At 40.0% G+C, this 15487-nt stretch overlaps 2 protein-coding genes and 1 long non-coding RNA gene across 3 annotated transcripts in view; 2 read left to right on the top strand and 1 right to left on the bottom strand.

Moving 5' to 3' along the window:
• skic2 (SKI2 subunit of superkiller complex) overlaps positions 1-5303 on the top strand; it is a 21045-nt gene extending 15742 nt beyond the window's left edge. Inside the window, exons 21-29 of the mRNA XM_060865590.1 lie at positions 51-188; positions 340-444; positions 1141-1276; positions 1376-1502; positions 1581-1791; positions 2760-2870; positions 3148-3366; positions 3988-4128; positions 4706-5303. Of these exons, the coding sequence (XP_060721573.1) occupies positions 51-188; positions 340-444; positions 1141-1276; positions 1376-1502; positions 1581-1791; positions 2760-2870; positions 3148-3366; positions 3988-4128; positions 4706-4906 (1389 nt within the window). The 3' untranslated portion in view covers positions 4907-5303. The remainder of the gene's footprint in view (positions 1-50; positions 189-339; positions 445-1140; positions 1277-1375; positions 1503-1580; positions 1792-2759; positions 2871-3147; positions 3367-3987; positions 4129-4705) is intronic.
• Positions 5304-7291: 1988 nt separating this feature from the next.
• prrt1 (proline-rich transmembrane protein 1) lies at positions 7292-11746 on the top strand. Its single transcript, XM_060865589.1, has 4 exons — positions 7292-7598; positions 9933-10279; positions 10551-10742; positions 11570-11746. Exons 1-4 carry the CDS (start codon positions 7580-7582, stop codon positions 11744-11746), a joined length of 735 nt encoding a protein of 244 aa, XP_060721572.1. The 5' UTR covers positions 7292-7579.
• On the bottom strand, positions 8269-10113 carry LOC132842750 (uncharacterized). The gene is made up of 2 exons (XR_009648065.1): positions 10001-10113; positions 8269-8698 (listed from the first exon to the last, which is right to left on the bottom strand). It is a non-coding gene; the product is annotated as an uncharacterized LOC132842750 (long non-coding RNA).
• Positions 11747-15487: the final 3741 nt, after the last annotated feature.

Raw genomic sequence — 15487 nt, 5'->3', positions numbered from 1 at the left:
TTTCTCTCTCTTTCTCTCTCTCTCACTTACTTGCTCACTCACTCTCTCAGGCCAATGAGAGGAGGATATCTGAGTTGAAACGTGAGCTTTCCTCTCTCCCACCTCTTGACACAGAGGGTCAGTTATCTGATCTGCTCTCCTATTACCACACACTGACAGAACTACGCATTACAACAGAAGCCCTACAGGTACACAAACACACACACACACACACACACACACATACTATCTGAGACATGCATCCTGTGCATAATGTACACCTATAAATGTACACAGTAAAAGCTTTTGGCTTTTTGCACATGAGTAAAAATGTTAGTTTCCCCATTTCTATTCTCTCAGCAAGCAGTGATGGAGTCAGTGAATGGAATGAAGGCCTTGTCGGTGGGGCGGGTCATTGTGGTCAACAACGCTCAGCACTTTAACGCCCTGGCTGTCCTCTTACAGGTAGATATGTGGCTAGATGTCTGTACATATGAAGAGCTCTTTTCCAAAACGCTATAAATCCATTTTAATAGTTTTTTTTTTTTTTTACCTAGACCCACACATTTTGTTTATATTCAATTTATCCTGTTAAAATGGTCTGTTGGCTCAGTCTGAACATGTTAAACAGTGATTGTTAAATGAAACAACAATTTTGTTGAATATAAATTCAAAGTTTCTTTTTATTTTTTTCCAAAACGCTATAAATCCATCCTTTATTTTAAAAATGTTTTTTTTTTTTTTTTTTTTTATATAAAAAGAGACATATGACATCAGGGAAATAAATAACTTTATTAAGAATAGAAATAATCTCCTACACTCATTTTGAAGACTGCGCACAAACAAACATCTCTCGCCTCAATCCGCCGCCATGTTGGATTGCGTCGAACACTCACCGAATTCTGATTGGTCGAGAGAGGACATATAGCGGTTTGGAAAGGAACTGCATCTTGCAGTACATTTTAAACAAGGAAATATAGTGTTTTGGCATGAAACATTGATGGAGCAGTATATAGGTTCACAACACAGCAAAATGACATTTTGGCGTTTATCGCGTTTTGGAAAAGAGCTCTTCATATTTAGATATGTTTTTCCCTCAGATTCAGAAACTTGGTGCCCGAGTTTGTTTAATGGAAGTGCCTGCCATTCTGTTGCCCTCAGGTGTCCACCGACTCTGTGAATCGGACATTCACCGCCCTCATCATTTGTGAGAAAGGGAACGAAGAAACAGCAGGAACCGTTCAGAACAACCGAGTGTTCACACACCTTCACAACACCAGCCTTTTCATTCCAGAGGGTCAGTGTCGCACGACATCACCTCGTACTGGCTGCTGTAGAAAACATTTTTTCTGACAAGTTTATTCTTCTCATTGCTTGCTTGTGTGTATGTATTTAGGTCCTTGTAGTCACACAGTGCAGAAACTGAAGCCTCAGGACATCTCAGCCATCACAGTTAAGACCCTGAAGATTATTCCAGAGAGGATAATCGATAACTATAACAAGAGACAGCAACCGCGCTTCAGGTGGGCGAGCATCTGTTTTGTAACCACTCCTACTTATTTTACTTCAGATCATCGAAGTCATCTTTTTTGTCCCGTCAGAATGGATCCACCCGGTCAAGCCATTTCCACCGCGACTCAGGAGCTCCTGCGTTTAGCCGAAGCCAACCCAGACGGCGTCGCGACCCTCGACCCTGTGAACGACCTTCACCTGAAGGCCGTGGATGTGGTAGAAGGTGTGATGAGGCGGCGAGTCCTGCAAGAAAGTCTCAAAGATTTCCATTGCACCCACTCACCCACTTTCACTGAGCAGGTGTGTCTCGCTCTGTTCTTCTCTCAACTGTCTCACTCTTTACCTGTCTCACTCATTCTTGCCTGTCTGATGGAAGATCGTGTCAGGATCATGGCACCAAAAGTTTTCTTTAAAAAAAAAAAATATCGTTGCTGTCGGGCGGAAACCTCGTATGTCCAAATTTGGTCAATTTCATATTTTTTCACACATCGATGCTATTGGTCAGTCCCCACGTGGGTCTGTTATTTTTACAAGTTATTAACCAATCTAAAGTCTTGAAAATAGCTTGAGTGCAAATCTCATAACTCCATTGGACACTTCAACTGTCCACCTCTTCCTCACTCCGCGGGAGAGCTTCACGGCATATTTCTCCTCAAGAAGAGTCGCAACGAATCAACACGTCTTCTGAGGTAAATGTCTTCAAAACACTGGGCACAAAGAAAAAAAAATCTTGACCCCCGCTAGTTCTGGTGCTCGTCTGAGGACAGGAATTTAGCGCAAGACAATCCACTGCAACGCGGACTAAACCCTGTGCACTGCAGATAAGGTACGGAGTTTTTTTAATTTCCTGAAAAATAACGGTTTTGGAGATACGAGAATTCCGTCTGACAGCGACGATATATATATGTTTATATGTTTATTTCTACACCTGACATTGATTCATGAGAAACCATCTGAAGCACCCACTTGTACAGCCGCTTGAAGAAAATCCTAAGTACGTTCTTTCAAGCTGCTGCACAACTTTGTGTGCTATTAAATCTGGAACCATAATAGCTAATCCTTCTGGCCCCAGGCTGACATCTCTTCAGTCTCAGTCCATAAGAAGCTAATGTCTCATAAGCTGATATTTAATGTCATCCAGGCTCCAGCGTTGGAGGAATGAGCTTAATTTGAATTGACTCGGATGTCTGGTCAGGAAAGCAAGCGTCTTCGGTGAGTGAATAGTGAGCGAACAGATCGTATAACAGCAGCTCCTTTTATGCCTTCAGTTTTCACGTGTGCAGGAGCGGATGAAACTACAGGAAGAGTTGGATAAACTGCTGTACTTGATCTCAGATCAGTCCCTGACTCTGCTTCCAGAGTACCACCAGAGGATTAAGGTCGGTGTCCGTTAAAAGCACAATATTTAGCCTACAGATTAAAATGCACAAGAATTTGGAAGAATTGCTTTGATAAGTGATGTAAGTTTTCATGGTACATAAGAAAAAATTGTCAGCAGACTATAAGATAAAACACGTATATTTCTTTGCCATATTTGTTGAAAGAAGTGATGGTAACTAAAATGCTGGTTGTGTATTTCCAGTAAATGCAATAGCACAATGTAGCATTATATAATGATTGTGTGACGTGAATATTTTTTGGTGTTACGACGCACAGGTCCTGGAGGCTTTGAACTACATCGACGGTAACGGAGCAGTGCAGCTGAAGGGTCGAGTGGCGTGTCAGATCAGCAGTCATGAGCTCCTGCTCACAGAGCTGCTGTTTGAGAACACGCTGAGTCCTCTGGCACCGGAGGAGAGCGCCGCCCTGCTGTCCTGCCTCGTCTTCACGCAGAACACTCAGATAGAACCGCACATCCCTAACACAATCCAAGAGGTACTGCACAGTACTGTGTGTGTGTGTGTGTGTGTTTGCACAAATTCTTTTATTATCTCTTCTCTATTATTCATATACATAGGCAATGTGCAGTGTCTGCCTCTCATCCCTCACATTATTGCATAACTAAACATAACAGTAGTAGTGCAACCTGATAGCCATTTTAATTTATAATATGAATGGGAACGTTATGTTCAGTACGGTCGCTGGCTTCTCATGCAAAAAGATATAATGATTTTTGTTTCCATTGCACTGCCAGTGTGTCTAATCTGAGCGCTTATTGAATCACTGCCAGAGTGCAGTTACTGGAACAAACTGCTTCTGCTCCAAACCTCCATGAAGGGCAACACACCTGCTGAGCTCAACACATATACACGCTCACACACGCTTGTTCTCTGTCAGTGTACATTGTTAAACAGTTACGGAACATGAACAGGCTTTAAGGAGGGCCTGAAATAGTGATGAAAGGCAAGCACTGAGAGTGATTGTGACTTTTAGCATGCAGGAGCTCCTCTGAAGGAGAGCAGGGAATCGGGTAGAGACCTGGAAGCTTTCTGTCCTACAGGTTTAATTACTTGAGCGATAACATCCTGGCTGCTTGACTTGTTTCCACTCTAACAGGCGATCGATCGGGTGCTGTGCGTGGCTCAGCGTATTGGGGATCTACAGTGTGAGTGCGGCATCGCTCAGACCACTGAAGAATACGTGTCCCAGTTTAAGTTTGGCCTGACTGAGGTGGTGTACTGCTGGGCCAGAGGAATGGTAAGCACTGACCCAAAATCCTCTCACGCTGGCCTCCTTTCTGTAAGGAGTTTTTTGTTAAATAAGGAATAAAACCCTTAGCAGGGTGCTGTTATTGAAAAATAATCAGTGACTGGGTGGTGTATTGAAGCCGAGAGGCTGTTAACACACCATAGCATCTGAGGAAGTCCGTGAAGGAAGTCAGTTCTTGTTATCACTAGCAGCTATAAATAGTCATTCTCTTTCTCTCTCACACACGAACTTAATAAGACAAAGTACATGTAAGAAGCTGCAATGGGCAAAATCCTCTTTCTTGAAGACTTTTACTTGGAGGAGATGACAATAAATCATCTTACAGAAAATGTACCACTATCCTATACCTACACGTCACTGATTAGATACAACATTTTTAATCTGTTTATTGTTAATGTGATGCTGTGATGTGCTCAAATTACACCACAAATCGATTTTTTTTCCTACAACAGTACTCTAGATATCTGGTTGTCTTTTTAATTTTTTTTTTCTTCTAGTGTATTTTCCCGTGTACTGATCAGAGCCGTGTGTGTGTGGTGTGTGTGTGTGTGTGTGTGTGAGACAGCCGTTTGCAGAGATCGCCCAGCTGACAGACGTACAGGAGGGAACGGTGGTACGCTGCATTCAAAGATTGGACGAAGTTCTGAAGGAGGTTAGACAAGCGGCCCGAATTGTAGGAGACTCAGTTTTGGGCAGCAAGATGGAGAAGGCATCACTGGCCATTCGCAGAGACATCGTGTTCACAGCGTCTCTTTACACACATTGAGTGAGAGAGAGAGAGAGAGAGAGAGAGAGAGTGGGCGCTTAAGTGTGTCTGTGTGCTACAGTGTAAAAATGGACAAGTAAACATTAAGTGCCAGTTAACGATTGCCTGAATGTGCTAGCATCCTGATTAATTGATGTATAATCTCAAGAGCACTGAAGATCAGCATGCTTTATTGTTGAAGGAGAAATGGCTATTTTCTATCTGTACTGATTTAAAACGGTGGAGCTGTGGAGCACTGAAGATGGCTGAAGATACAAAATTTGTATGAATACAGACATGTTTACATTTGTTCTGTGAGTGAGTGAAAGAATGTGTTTGTCTTTGATTTCTTTCTTAACAGAGTCCTGTCCTGTAATTTATTGTACAGTAATAAAATCCACTGAATCTAAACTAGGAATCAGGACTCCAAGTGAACATTACATTATTGTCTTATGAAGTGAATTCAAAAGTCTTGTTAAAAAATAGAAAGACATCGTGATTAAGGGGTGGAATGTACTGATAAATTCACGGCATGATAATCCTGCAAATGATATTCAATGCCATGTAACACTGCTGTAATAAATCGCTCTTAGCTTTCTAAAATCGCACTTTCTCAGATCAGGTAGCAGATTTTCACAGAATCTGTCAACACAAATTCAGCAGTGTAGCATAATGTTATGCTTAGATTTATTTCCAAATTCCTCTTAAACAGTTTACTTTCATATCTGGTTCATAGTCACACTCCAAACAGTGATATGCCATGGAATAGGATGTAAGCTGTAAACACTTTGCACCCAGTGTTCCTATGGTACTAAAAATAAATAAATTAGATAAGAGACTGGAAAGTAGCTGGCTAAGTTGTCTACAGGTTTCGGCAGCTTGTCAAGGTCCAAGCTAGTAGATCGAAGACAGCCGAACTTGTTCGTTCCTGCAAACAAGAATATATCTTTGTGTCCGTTATGCCAAAAGTATTCGAAAACCTGATTATACCATTGTGTGTTCATTCCAAATCCATTAGCATTATGATGGAGTTTACAGTTATTCACTTCAATTCAATTCATTTTTATTTGTATAGCGCTTTTAACAATTTCCATTGTCTCAAAGCAGCTTTACAGAAGTATGGAAACAGAAGAGAGAGAAAAAGAAATAAATATAGAAGAAGAAGAAAATAAGGATAAAAATAAATAAATGTATACAATTAAAGTTTAAAATGAATTTTAAAAAGATTAACTTAAAATTTAAGATACTATATATCTATCCCTGTCCCTAATAAGCGAGCCAGAGGCGACGGAGGCAAGGAAAAACTCCCTGAGAGGACATGAGGAAAAAACCTTGAGAGGAACGTGGTTCAAAAGGGAACCCATCTTCATTTGGGTGACACGCTACAGTAATGTCATTTCTATAACAGTTTATAATAGTGCAACCGAGAGCTCCTGAGGAACTAATGGGTCATCGTAAACTCTGAGTTCAGCGCAGATCTGATTGCTGATAAAGACCACACCATACAGCTGACACACAACATTGGTTCAAAAGAAAGCATGGCGGTCTCCGGGTTGCTTCATGCACAACAATCCCATGAGACACTGGCTGATCATACAGATCAATCCCTGGCAAGGTGACCACTGGGCGACGAGACTCTATAATAAGAGTAGACTCTATAAGAAGAGTAGAGTTATAACATAAGCTCTACTCTTCTGGGAAGGCCTTTCACTGGATCCTGAAACGTGACTGTGGGAATTTGTGTTCATTTTGTGGTCACAGTTGGAGAATCGGGGTGCAGTCGGTGTTCCAGTTCATCGCAAAGGTGGTCAGTGGGGTTGGCACTTGAGTTAACACTTGAGTTTTTCCATTCCAACTTTAACACATCATGTCTTTGTGGACATGGATGGCGTTGTCTTGCTGGAACACTGATTGATTGATGCCTCTTGGTTCCAGCTAAAGGGAAATTGTAAGGCTGCGGCATATAAAGACACTCGACACAATTGTGTATGTCAAACATTTTTTTAAACAGAAGAACCACATGGAGTTTGGATGTGATGTTCAGGTGCCTACAAACTTTTGGTCGTTTACTTTACAATCGCTTGTCCAGAGACATACCTGGAGTTTTCAGCAGAGTAATAAAATGGATAATGGTTTTGTCAGATGAGATACAGATGAGATGTATCTGTATATCTGTATATCTTTATCTATGAAGCCATGGCTTATCTATGAAGTCATGTTTTGGGCCACCCCTGAAATACAAGAGTAATGATGGGACACCTATAAGTGGTATATTTCAAGTTATTCTTATGATTTTTTGGGTGTCTTTTTGTGTCTATTTGACTGAAGATCGAGTCCTGTGTGTCTCTTTAAGACATCCACACCGTGCATGTGATTAATTCAGTGTGATGTGATGCGATGCTCTGACAGGAGCCCATTTTCCCCTACATGTAGCTTACTGCTTCACTATTACATGCTGAGGGGGAAAATCCAGTGCAATACACTTGGCACCTACAAAGATTCCGTATTAGATCCTAAAACAGGGGACTAGAGAGCTGAGATCACATTGTTTGTTTTATGTGAAGATGCTCTGATAGCCTGAAGGACTCAGCAGCCGTTTTGACGGTTAACGGTTTAAAAAACATTTAAACAAAGGGCACGCGCGCTTGGCTTATTTCCAACTGAAGAATCGTTACCTCAGATAAATTCAACGTGATGTCATCGGCGAAACACGGTAAGATCGATCGACTATTCTTATTTATTTACACGTGCCGTTGATAAATATTGTTTTTTATATTTTTTTTTCACATAAAAAACACTCATAACGGAGTTATAATCCGTACTCTAACATTAAAATGGGAATTAAAAATTATATAAATTCGAATTTTCTCTTAAGCTATACCCAATTAAAAACTAAATATCCGAAAATGGATGTTTACTTAAAAATTCTTTTGTTAAAATAAATAAATAAATAAATAAATAAATACATAAAAATAAAAATAAATTCGCTTCACGGCGGCCGTATTCCAAATTGCTGTATAATCCCTACATAGGCGCACTTCATCGAGTTCTCTGTGCGGCTCTCGTGCACCCTACGAAGTGCACTATTTCTCTAAGATGAAGCCGTTTGGTATACGGGAAAAAACCGATTGTTAACATAAAGAAATTTATTTATGTTTGTGGCTTCTGACGTTAATCCGTTACCGTAGAAACCGTTTTTGTGCGTGTATAATTTTATTAAAGGGATCTGTTGATATTTCTATGCATTTCTACCTGCACAGAAAAAAAAACATCCTTTTGTGTTTATTTATTATTATATAACTGGTGGGTTCAGGTTTAAGGGGTTTCTTCTATCATGAATTGGAGAAAAGCAACAGAAATGAAGGGAAATTAGATTCATATGATGTTGTCCAAGTTGCTTTTAATGCAATTGTGGCTTTTCTATGGATATACTAGTGTATTTATTAATATTCTACATGCAATATTACATATTATTGGTGTTGGTGGTGGTGGTGTTGATGTTAATAATAATAATAATAATAATAACAATAATAATAATATAATAATAATAAGAAGAAGAAGATTGTTGATGAAGAAAAACACCGAACAGGAAGAATAAAAGGACACAGGAGCCTGATATGACATTGCAACACATCCTCTATCTGCATTGATTTAATCTTTAAAGCTGTAGTGTTCACAGATTCACAGATTTCACCCAATAATTTATTGCCGTTAAAGTGAAAATAACAGGTTGTGGTGTGTTGCTTTCCATTTTGCAGCTGTGCATGTTGTGCGTCCGTCTCACACGACGAGGTGTCTGTCGTTCCTCGTTTCCTGTGAACGAGATGAAATTTTTTTAATTTATTTTAAATTCAGCAGCGTTTACTACATAGCGATGGCACGACGGAGAAACCTCTCATGCTTTTCTCTCTATACAGCCAGGATTTTTTCCACTCTACCGTTTTCTCTTTTCCCAGACGGTCTTATATGAGATGCTCTGCTGGTTCTTAGGATCCCGATAACATACATTGCAGATCTGATCGGGTTTCTGTGTCAAGACCTCAGGGCCGCTGATCATTTTTGTTCTAATTAGTGATGTTGATAACATTACCGTGATCATTCCCCCTGCATCCGATAACGACACTATGTGATGTACGTTTACTGTGTGCGACACAAGAGGATCGACGTTTTTCAGGACTTGATGATGGTTGATTTGGCAAAGCAAGCTGTGAAAATACTAAGAGGAGGAACTACAGCATCTTCCCATGACTAACCTGATAGAGACATCTTACATTTAAAACCTAGAACAAGCAACAAACGATTAAAACTAGCTGACTGACTTTTACCCAGGATGCTGTAAACGGCTTCAGACTTGATTTTCGACAGTGCAAAATTCTGGCATGATGTAGACGACGAAAAACACTTGACTAAACAGTCTAAACAGAATTTAACCCAAACCAAACCTCAACCAGGTTCATTTTAAGGTAACGAAAGTATCTAGCTAACAAACTTTATTTCAAACCAACCTTATAAAGAGCGAGTCTTGCAGTTTAAGCCTTTAACACAAGTGTGTCACTTTATAAACCAGGGAAACATAAGAAGAGCTAAACAAAATGTTCCATGATGCCACTGAGTAATTAATATTAACAGGTCACTCATATCATCCTGCTTTGTGTCTACGAATACACTCCATGAATACACGAATACACTCTAATAAAAAATGATTAGTTAAGAGTATAAAATTAAACTAATATGGTTATTAAGGCTGATGTTAAGGTTAATGTTGATATTTATGTTATTTAGGAAACAAATCTAGGGTTTAAGGTTTCTGTTATCAGATTCAAAACCACAAAAAATGTCAAACCAGGACCTTTGTTAAACCACACTGACCACAAAGCTGACCTCTCAGAGGCAGAGTCTGGCCTTTACAAGTGTAATACAAGTGAAATTTAAGTCAACATTATGTATATTTTTTTTTTTTGGAAAAACAGGTATTAATAAACACATATTAAAGACATTTTGCACTCATGTAAACATCCGCATCACTTCCTGTGTCCTGTGATGGCAGGTCATGAGGAGGCAGCAGGAAAGCAGCCCATGACTCAACCATTGAACCAAATGCCTCCTCCACCTTACCTGTCGCAGGACCCCAACATGCCTCCTCCACCTGGCTGCGGCCCCCAGCCTAACTACCCTCCTCCTCCTCCTCCGCCTGGCTCTGAAGGGTATTTACAGGAGACACACTTCCCTTCTGGAAACCCTCCAAGTCATGCAGCTCCTAATGGTTACACAGTCCAGACGCACGGGCCCGGTGGCTCGGTGCCTCATCCTCCCATGGGTTACCTGCAGCTCGGATATCCACTCCAACTGCAGCCCTGCGCTGCTTATGTCCCCGTGTATCCCATTGGAACAGGGGTGAGTCAGGGCCAGTTTCATACATTGGTCTCAACTGGTATAACAAAACAGTATGTCATTCTTTAGTGAAATCATAATGTATAGAGGACCATAACAATCGGAACAATATCAGGCGTTGAGTAAATTCATAGCAGTTTTTAAATGTACAAATGTTTCGAACAAAATCAGTTGAATGTTATGCTGTTAGACATTGACTATGACTCTGACTTAACCCACAGTTTCTCTGTCAAAATCATTTGAAAATATTCATCCTTCTGTCTCTTTCTCCCAGGGACAGCCTTACATGCCTAATGGTACACCCCATGCAGGTGTTGCGCCAGGGCAGGTGCCAATGCAAATGCCCCCTGGTGTTGCTCTAATGGAGCCACGGCGGCCCCCTCACGATTACCTGCCCATCGCTGTGCTCACCACCATCTGCTGCTTCTGGCCCACGGGCATCATCGCCATCATCAAAGCCGTGCAGGTGAGCCGGCCAAATGTCGTGAATTCGTTTGAATATTAAGAGCTCATCAGTGTGAACCTTTATCACACATCAAACTGTACAACTCTATTGAGTTACGTATGTTGGATTTTCCCAAATTCACAGTTTGTGGTTGTCTAACCTCATTTCAATAATATACGTATATTCTAAAACATTTCCTATAAGGCACGACATTCAGGATCCAGTCATTTACAATCACTTAAACCCGTCAAACAGCGCACGTGTTGTACATGCGGCGTTCGATCGCTCGTTCTTACAAACAAGCACGACTTACACATTTAATTTAACAATAAACTTGAACTCTCCATCTTTTTGTTTTCAGGAAAGCATCAGCAGTAACTGTAGCTAATTAAAGCTTAAATGTAAAGTGCATCCCTGAAGATGACACAATAAAATTTGTAAAAAAAAAAACAAAAAAAAAAAAGTAAACAAGCATAAAGACTAAACTGGTCACATTTCAGTAATTCATGAAGGCTATTTAAGTGTGGAGTAAAATCCTTTCATTACCCTAAAAGCAATTCGGAAGACAACAAAGACACCCCCGAGATAGGATAACTGCTAAATTAGCCATTAATGCTAACATCTTTATACACGGCCTCCTGGAATGACAATGATTGCGTTAGTCTTAAATCTAGAAGAAGCGTACAGTGTTAGTCTCAGCTCAGTTATAAATATATAATAAATAATACATTTTACTTCTTGTGTTTTTATCAACTAAACACTTGAAACAACTCAGTAACTGAGCACCTGGTAATCTAGTCGAATTGCATTTTTGCCATTTTCTGAAGAGGCTGTTTCATCTTCGTTAGGTGCGTACAGCTATCGCTCGGGGCGACATGGTGTCGGCAGAGATCGCGTCACGTGAGGCACGTAACTTCTCCTTCATCAGCCTGGCAGTGGGCATCGCCTCCATCGTGCTCTGCACCATCCTCACAGTGGTGGTGATCATCGCCTCGCAGCACCACGACGAAGACTGGGAACCGTAAAAACTCGTCCTACAACCCACACCACGCTACGGACTGAAGGCAGTACAGCCGGTATTCTGCTCATAGCGCTCCCTGATCATCACACATCGCACTCACTACTACAGTCACTCACAAACCTAAAGCGAATAATCATTTGCTACTGTGTTAGCTTACAGGCACAGATTTACATTCTTAAATAATCGCCGATGGGAGCTGGGAACAAATCACACCCATGGTTTCTAATGCAGAAACGCTTAGCTAATCACTTCAGTAATCTCCAAGCAAACTCGTCTTACATAATGGTTACGCACCGTGTTTGTGTTCAGTCCATTCTGTCATCGATTTGTGCCATTAATCTGTTTAGGTTCAGTGTCGTACAATAGAAGTAAAGCATTTCCTGACGCTGACGGAAATGATTATGTCAAGCAATCTGCTATTATTTACTCGTATTGTAATATAAACGTGTTAGGTAGCTAAGCAGAAGCGATAATCATTCTTTACTCGGTTGAATAACAATAGAGTAGACTTTTACTACAGTCAGTGTAAAAAGACGTATAAGTTTAATAAGTAGAATATTGATCTTTGCTGACGGAAATTATTCTGTTTAAACACTCGGTGGAATGTTATGACGGCTAAAAATTATTTTTCGCGCTCAAAGTGTTTCTGCCTCATGGCAAACTAGGAAAGATATACTATTATTATTATTATTATTATTGTGTGGCAATGTTACTTTATGTAATGTATTATACATTATTTATTACTTATTTGCTTGTGCATTCATCTAAGTATTTATTATCATTATTCTCATTATTCAATATTTATTAATCTATTTAGCCATAGCTATAGTGTTGAACTGAATTGAATTATTTTTATTGTTTAACGATCACATACGATCATTACATACGATGATTGCACAACTACATATTGCAGCGTATTTTTAGCTGAGCATGTTGCTACACGCACTTTTATACACTGTGAGGGTGTAAATGCTGCTGCCTTCCTTCTGGTTTGTTTGCCAGGTGTGAACATTTAACAGGATTTAAGGGTAAGTTAAAAGAAAAAAAAAAATAAAAACGAAAAAAAAAACAACAACAATACCCTTTCCGTGTAGGAAACGTTTGAAACGATAGATTTTTAACAGACTTATTCCTTATAAGAACTACGTTAATTAAAGAAAGAGGATCAATTGATAGCATCGATCAAAATATATAGAATTCATGTTTTTTACAACTCTTTTATCCGCCTTGTATTTTCCTGCTTCCGAGCAGAATGCAGATGGGCTTTCATCAGGATTGTTGTTCTGTTGTGTCTCAGGCTCATTCCCCTGAAAGCTTCCTGTCCTACACTCATAGCCACAAGAGATTTGTCACCGATAATTTCAAGAAATTCAGGAAAATGTCAAGTCCACACAGGCTGGGTGAACCGTATTACTCAGCTGCTTCTGCTTAACAACAGAAGTGACGGACTTGCAGTGATGTGACTCGGGAGGGTGGGAGGTTTGGGGTTGTTGGCAATCCAAGTAATTGTCAGCGACAGGACATTTTGCATAGTCCTCACTGTTTCTAAACATTTATGGTGCTGCTGCTGAAAGCCATACAGGTTGATGAGGATCTATTTTATTAATGTGAATCAGCACTTTCTGTTGTAAATGTCACTTTTACACCTGTGTAAGGTGATTAGCAAATGAATGTGTTCTATTATCTCGGTTTGTTGGACTCCACAAATACACCTCCCATCAGCCACTCTGGCTGAAAACACACAGCCCATGAACCTTATGTATATCCTCTTAGATTTTTGGCGAAAGGAGATTTAACCTCTTGTGAATTTCCCTATTAAAGGAAAAATCCACCTGAAAAACTTGAAATGAAATTCTGTATGGACTATACGGGTTAACGTTTCCTACATTACCCACAATGCCATTCGACTACCCACTGATAGTGCTGCAGTGTTATTTAACCCTGGTTTCCTCTCTATTTAAAGAGACCATAGCTTCATTCCTTTAGACCGCCCGGCTCTCTCCGCACAAACGGTTCGGCTTCTAAAGCTTCAGCTTTCACGCTAACCTTCTGTCAAAATTATCATGCTTGTCATCTAAGAACTAGATAACTCTTCGGGTCTAATGTTTGAGTCTAATGTTTGCCATCTCCATTTTTTTCCTGTTCACCAGAATGAACAAATTCACTTTACAAATCTATCCATTTTCTGTATCACTTATCTTACAGTATGTTGTAGGGAACCTTTATCACAGGAGTTCAGGGCTGGACGGGGTGCCGAACCCCTCGCAGGTCACCATCAGACTCACACCCGTGCACACATTATAGACAATTGATGCCAATCAGCCTACAATGCATGTTTTGGACTCGTGTAGGGAGAGAGCTGGAAACCGAACCCCCATCACAGGTGTACTTCAAACCCGCCAACCACTAAGACATTAGAAATATTCTACTATTAACAAATTTACTGAGCTTCAGGTTAAAGCTTTCCTTGCATTTTTCTATGGGCATGTGTGTCGATATGAGCTGCCAGGCTGGTTCATGGGATTGTACTTGTGCTTTTAATTTAACCCCAAGACAAATTAACTATGTGAAAATTGGTTTACAATCGGTCGGAAATCTTGAGCCTGTGACGCTTTGGTCCACTTTATTGTGACACTCATGTATTTCATTATTTTTTCCCAACTTTATATCACGTGATCTTTTCTTCTTTTATTTTCTTAAATATGTCCGTTTTTAGATAAAGAGCTTTAATGTAAATGCACAGTGACCACAGATGTATCGCCGTACCTAATTTATCTACTATGGAAATAAAAAAAAAAGAAAGAAACCTGTGGGGAGTCCTAACATTTTGGCTGTGTATAAAATCACCCACAAGTGGTTCTCTGATTCTTGATGCTAAATGCATTAAACAGAAGATCTGTTTGTATTATAATTATTTATCTATCTGCTGCCAGTGCAACGTATTGGTGTTGTGGGTTCTCAGTACCTAGATAGAACTCCAGCAAAAAAAAAAAAAAAAAAAAAAGCTTTTCTGCATTAATTTAATATAAATCTGGTCCTGTATTGTTACAGATAACTTTGCTTAAAAAAAAGAGAAATAAAAGTATGGATCCCCCTATAGTTTCTGCTCTCTTAAGATGATTTTATCCGAGCTTGTAAATGTGGCCAGTGGCTTATTGAAAAAGCCTGAACAATGAATTGTGTACCTGTGCTTTAAAGGTTTATTCTGTTGAATCATGCTTTACATGCCTTTATTGTGTATGAATCCTGATTAAAATTAAAAAACTCACTGCAGGAATGGATTGTGGTGCAGGTCTCTTTCTCCAGCATCTCACATGTGCTTGCTATTTATAGATGACCTGTTTTTTTTCCTTCATTCTTTTTTTTTTTCCTTTTTTTCTCCCCAAATAGTTTGTCTCACTTCTTTGTCACTATGTTCAATACTATGCATTTGAGCAATGCTTGTGTATTCTACTGTGTAGTAAGAGCTACATATTCCCATTTAATGTTCAGGGACATCATTTTATACAGCTGGGGAAAAAGAGTCAGGGAGCACTGGGAGAGCATCCGAATTAGATTTTGTAGTTATATCGGAGAATCTAGGCCGGCCAGACTGTCTGCCCGATCACAGATGGTCGTTTAGCCCCCCAACGAGACACAGCATCGTTGTGATCGTTTAAGCAGGCCTCACGCTGGCTCCTCCATCACATGCTTCTGTCTTTCCAGCTCATACTTTTGCCGCTTCTTTCACCATGACTGTTTTCTC

Source organism: Tachysurus vachellii, chromosome 3 (genome assembly GCF_030014155.1).
Source record: "Tachysurus vachellii isolate PV-2020 chromosome 3, HZAU_Pvac_v1, whole genome shotgun sequence".
Classification (NCBI taxonomy): domain Eukaryota; kingdom Metazoa; phylum Chordata; class Actinopteri; order Siluriformes; family Bagridae; genus Tachysurus; species Tachysurus vachellii.
This window is presented reverse-complemented; position numbering and strand designations above follow the sequence as displayed.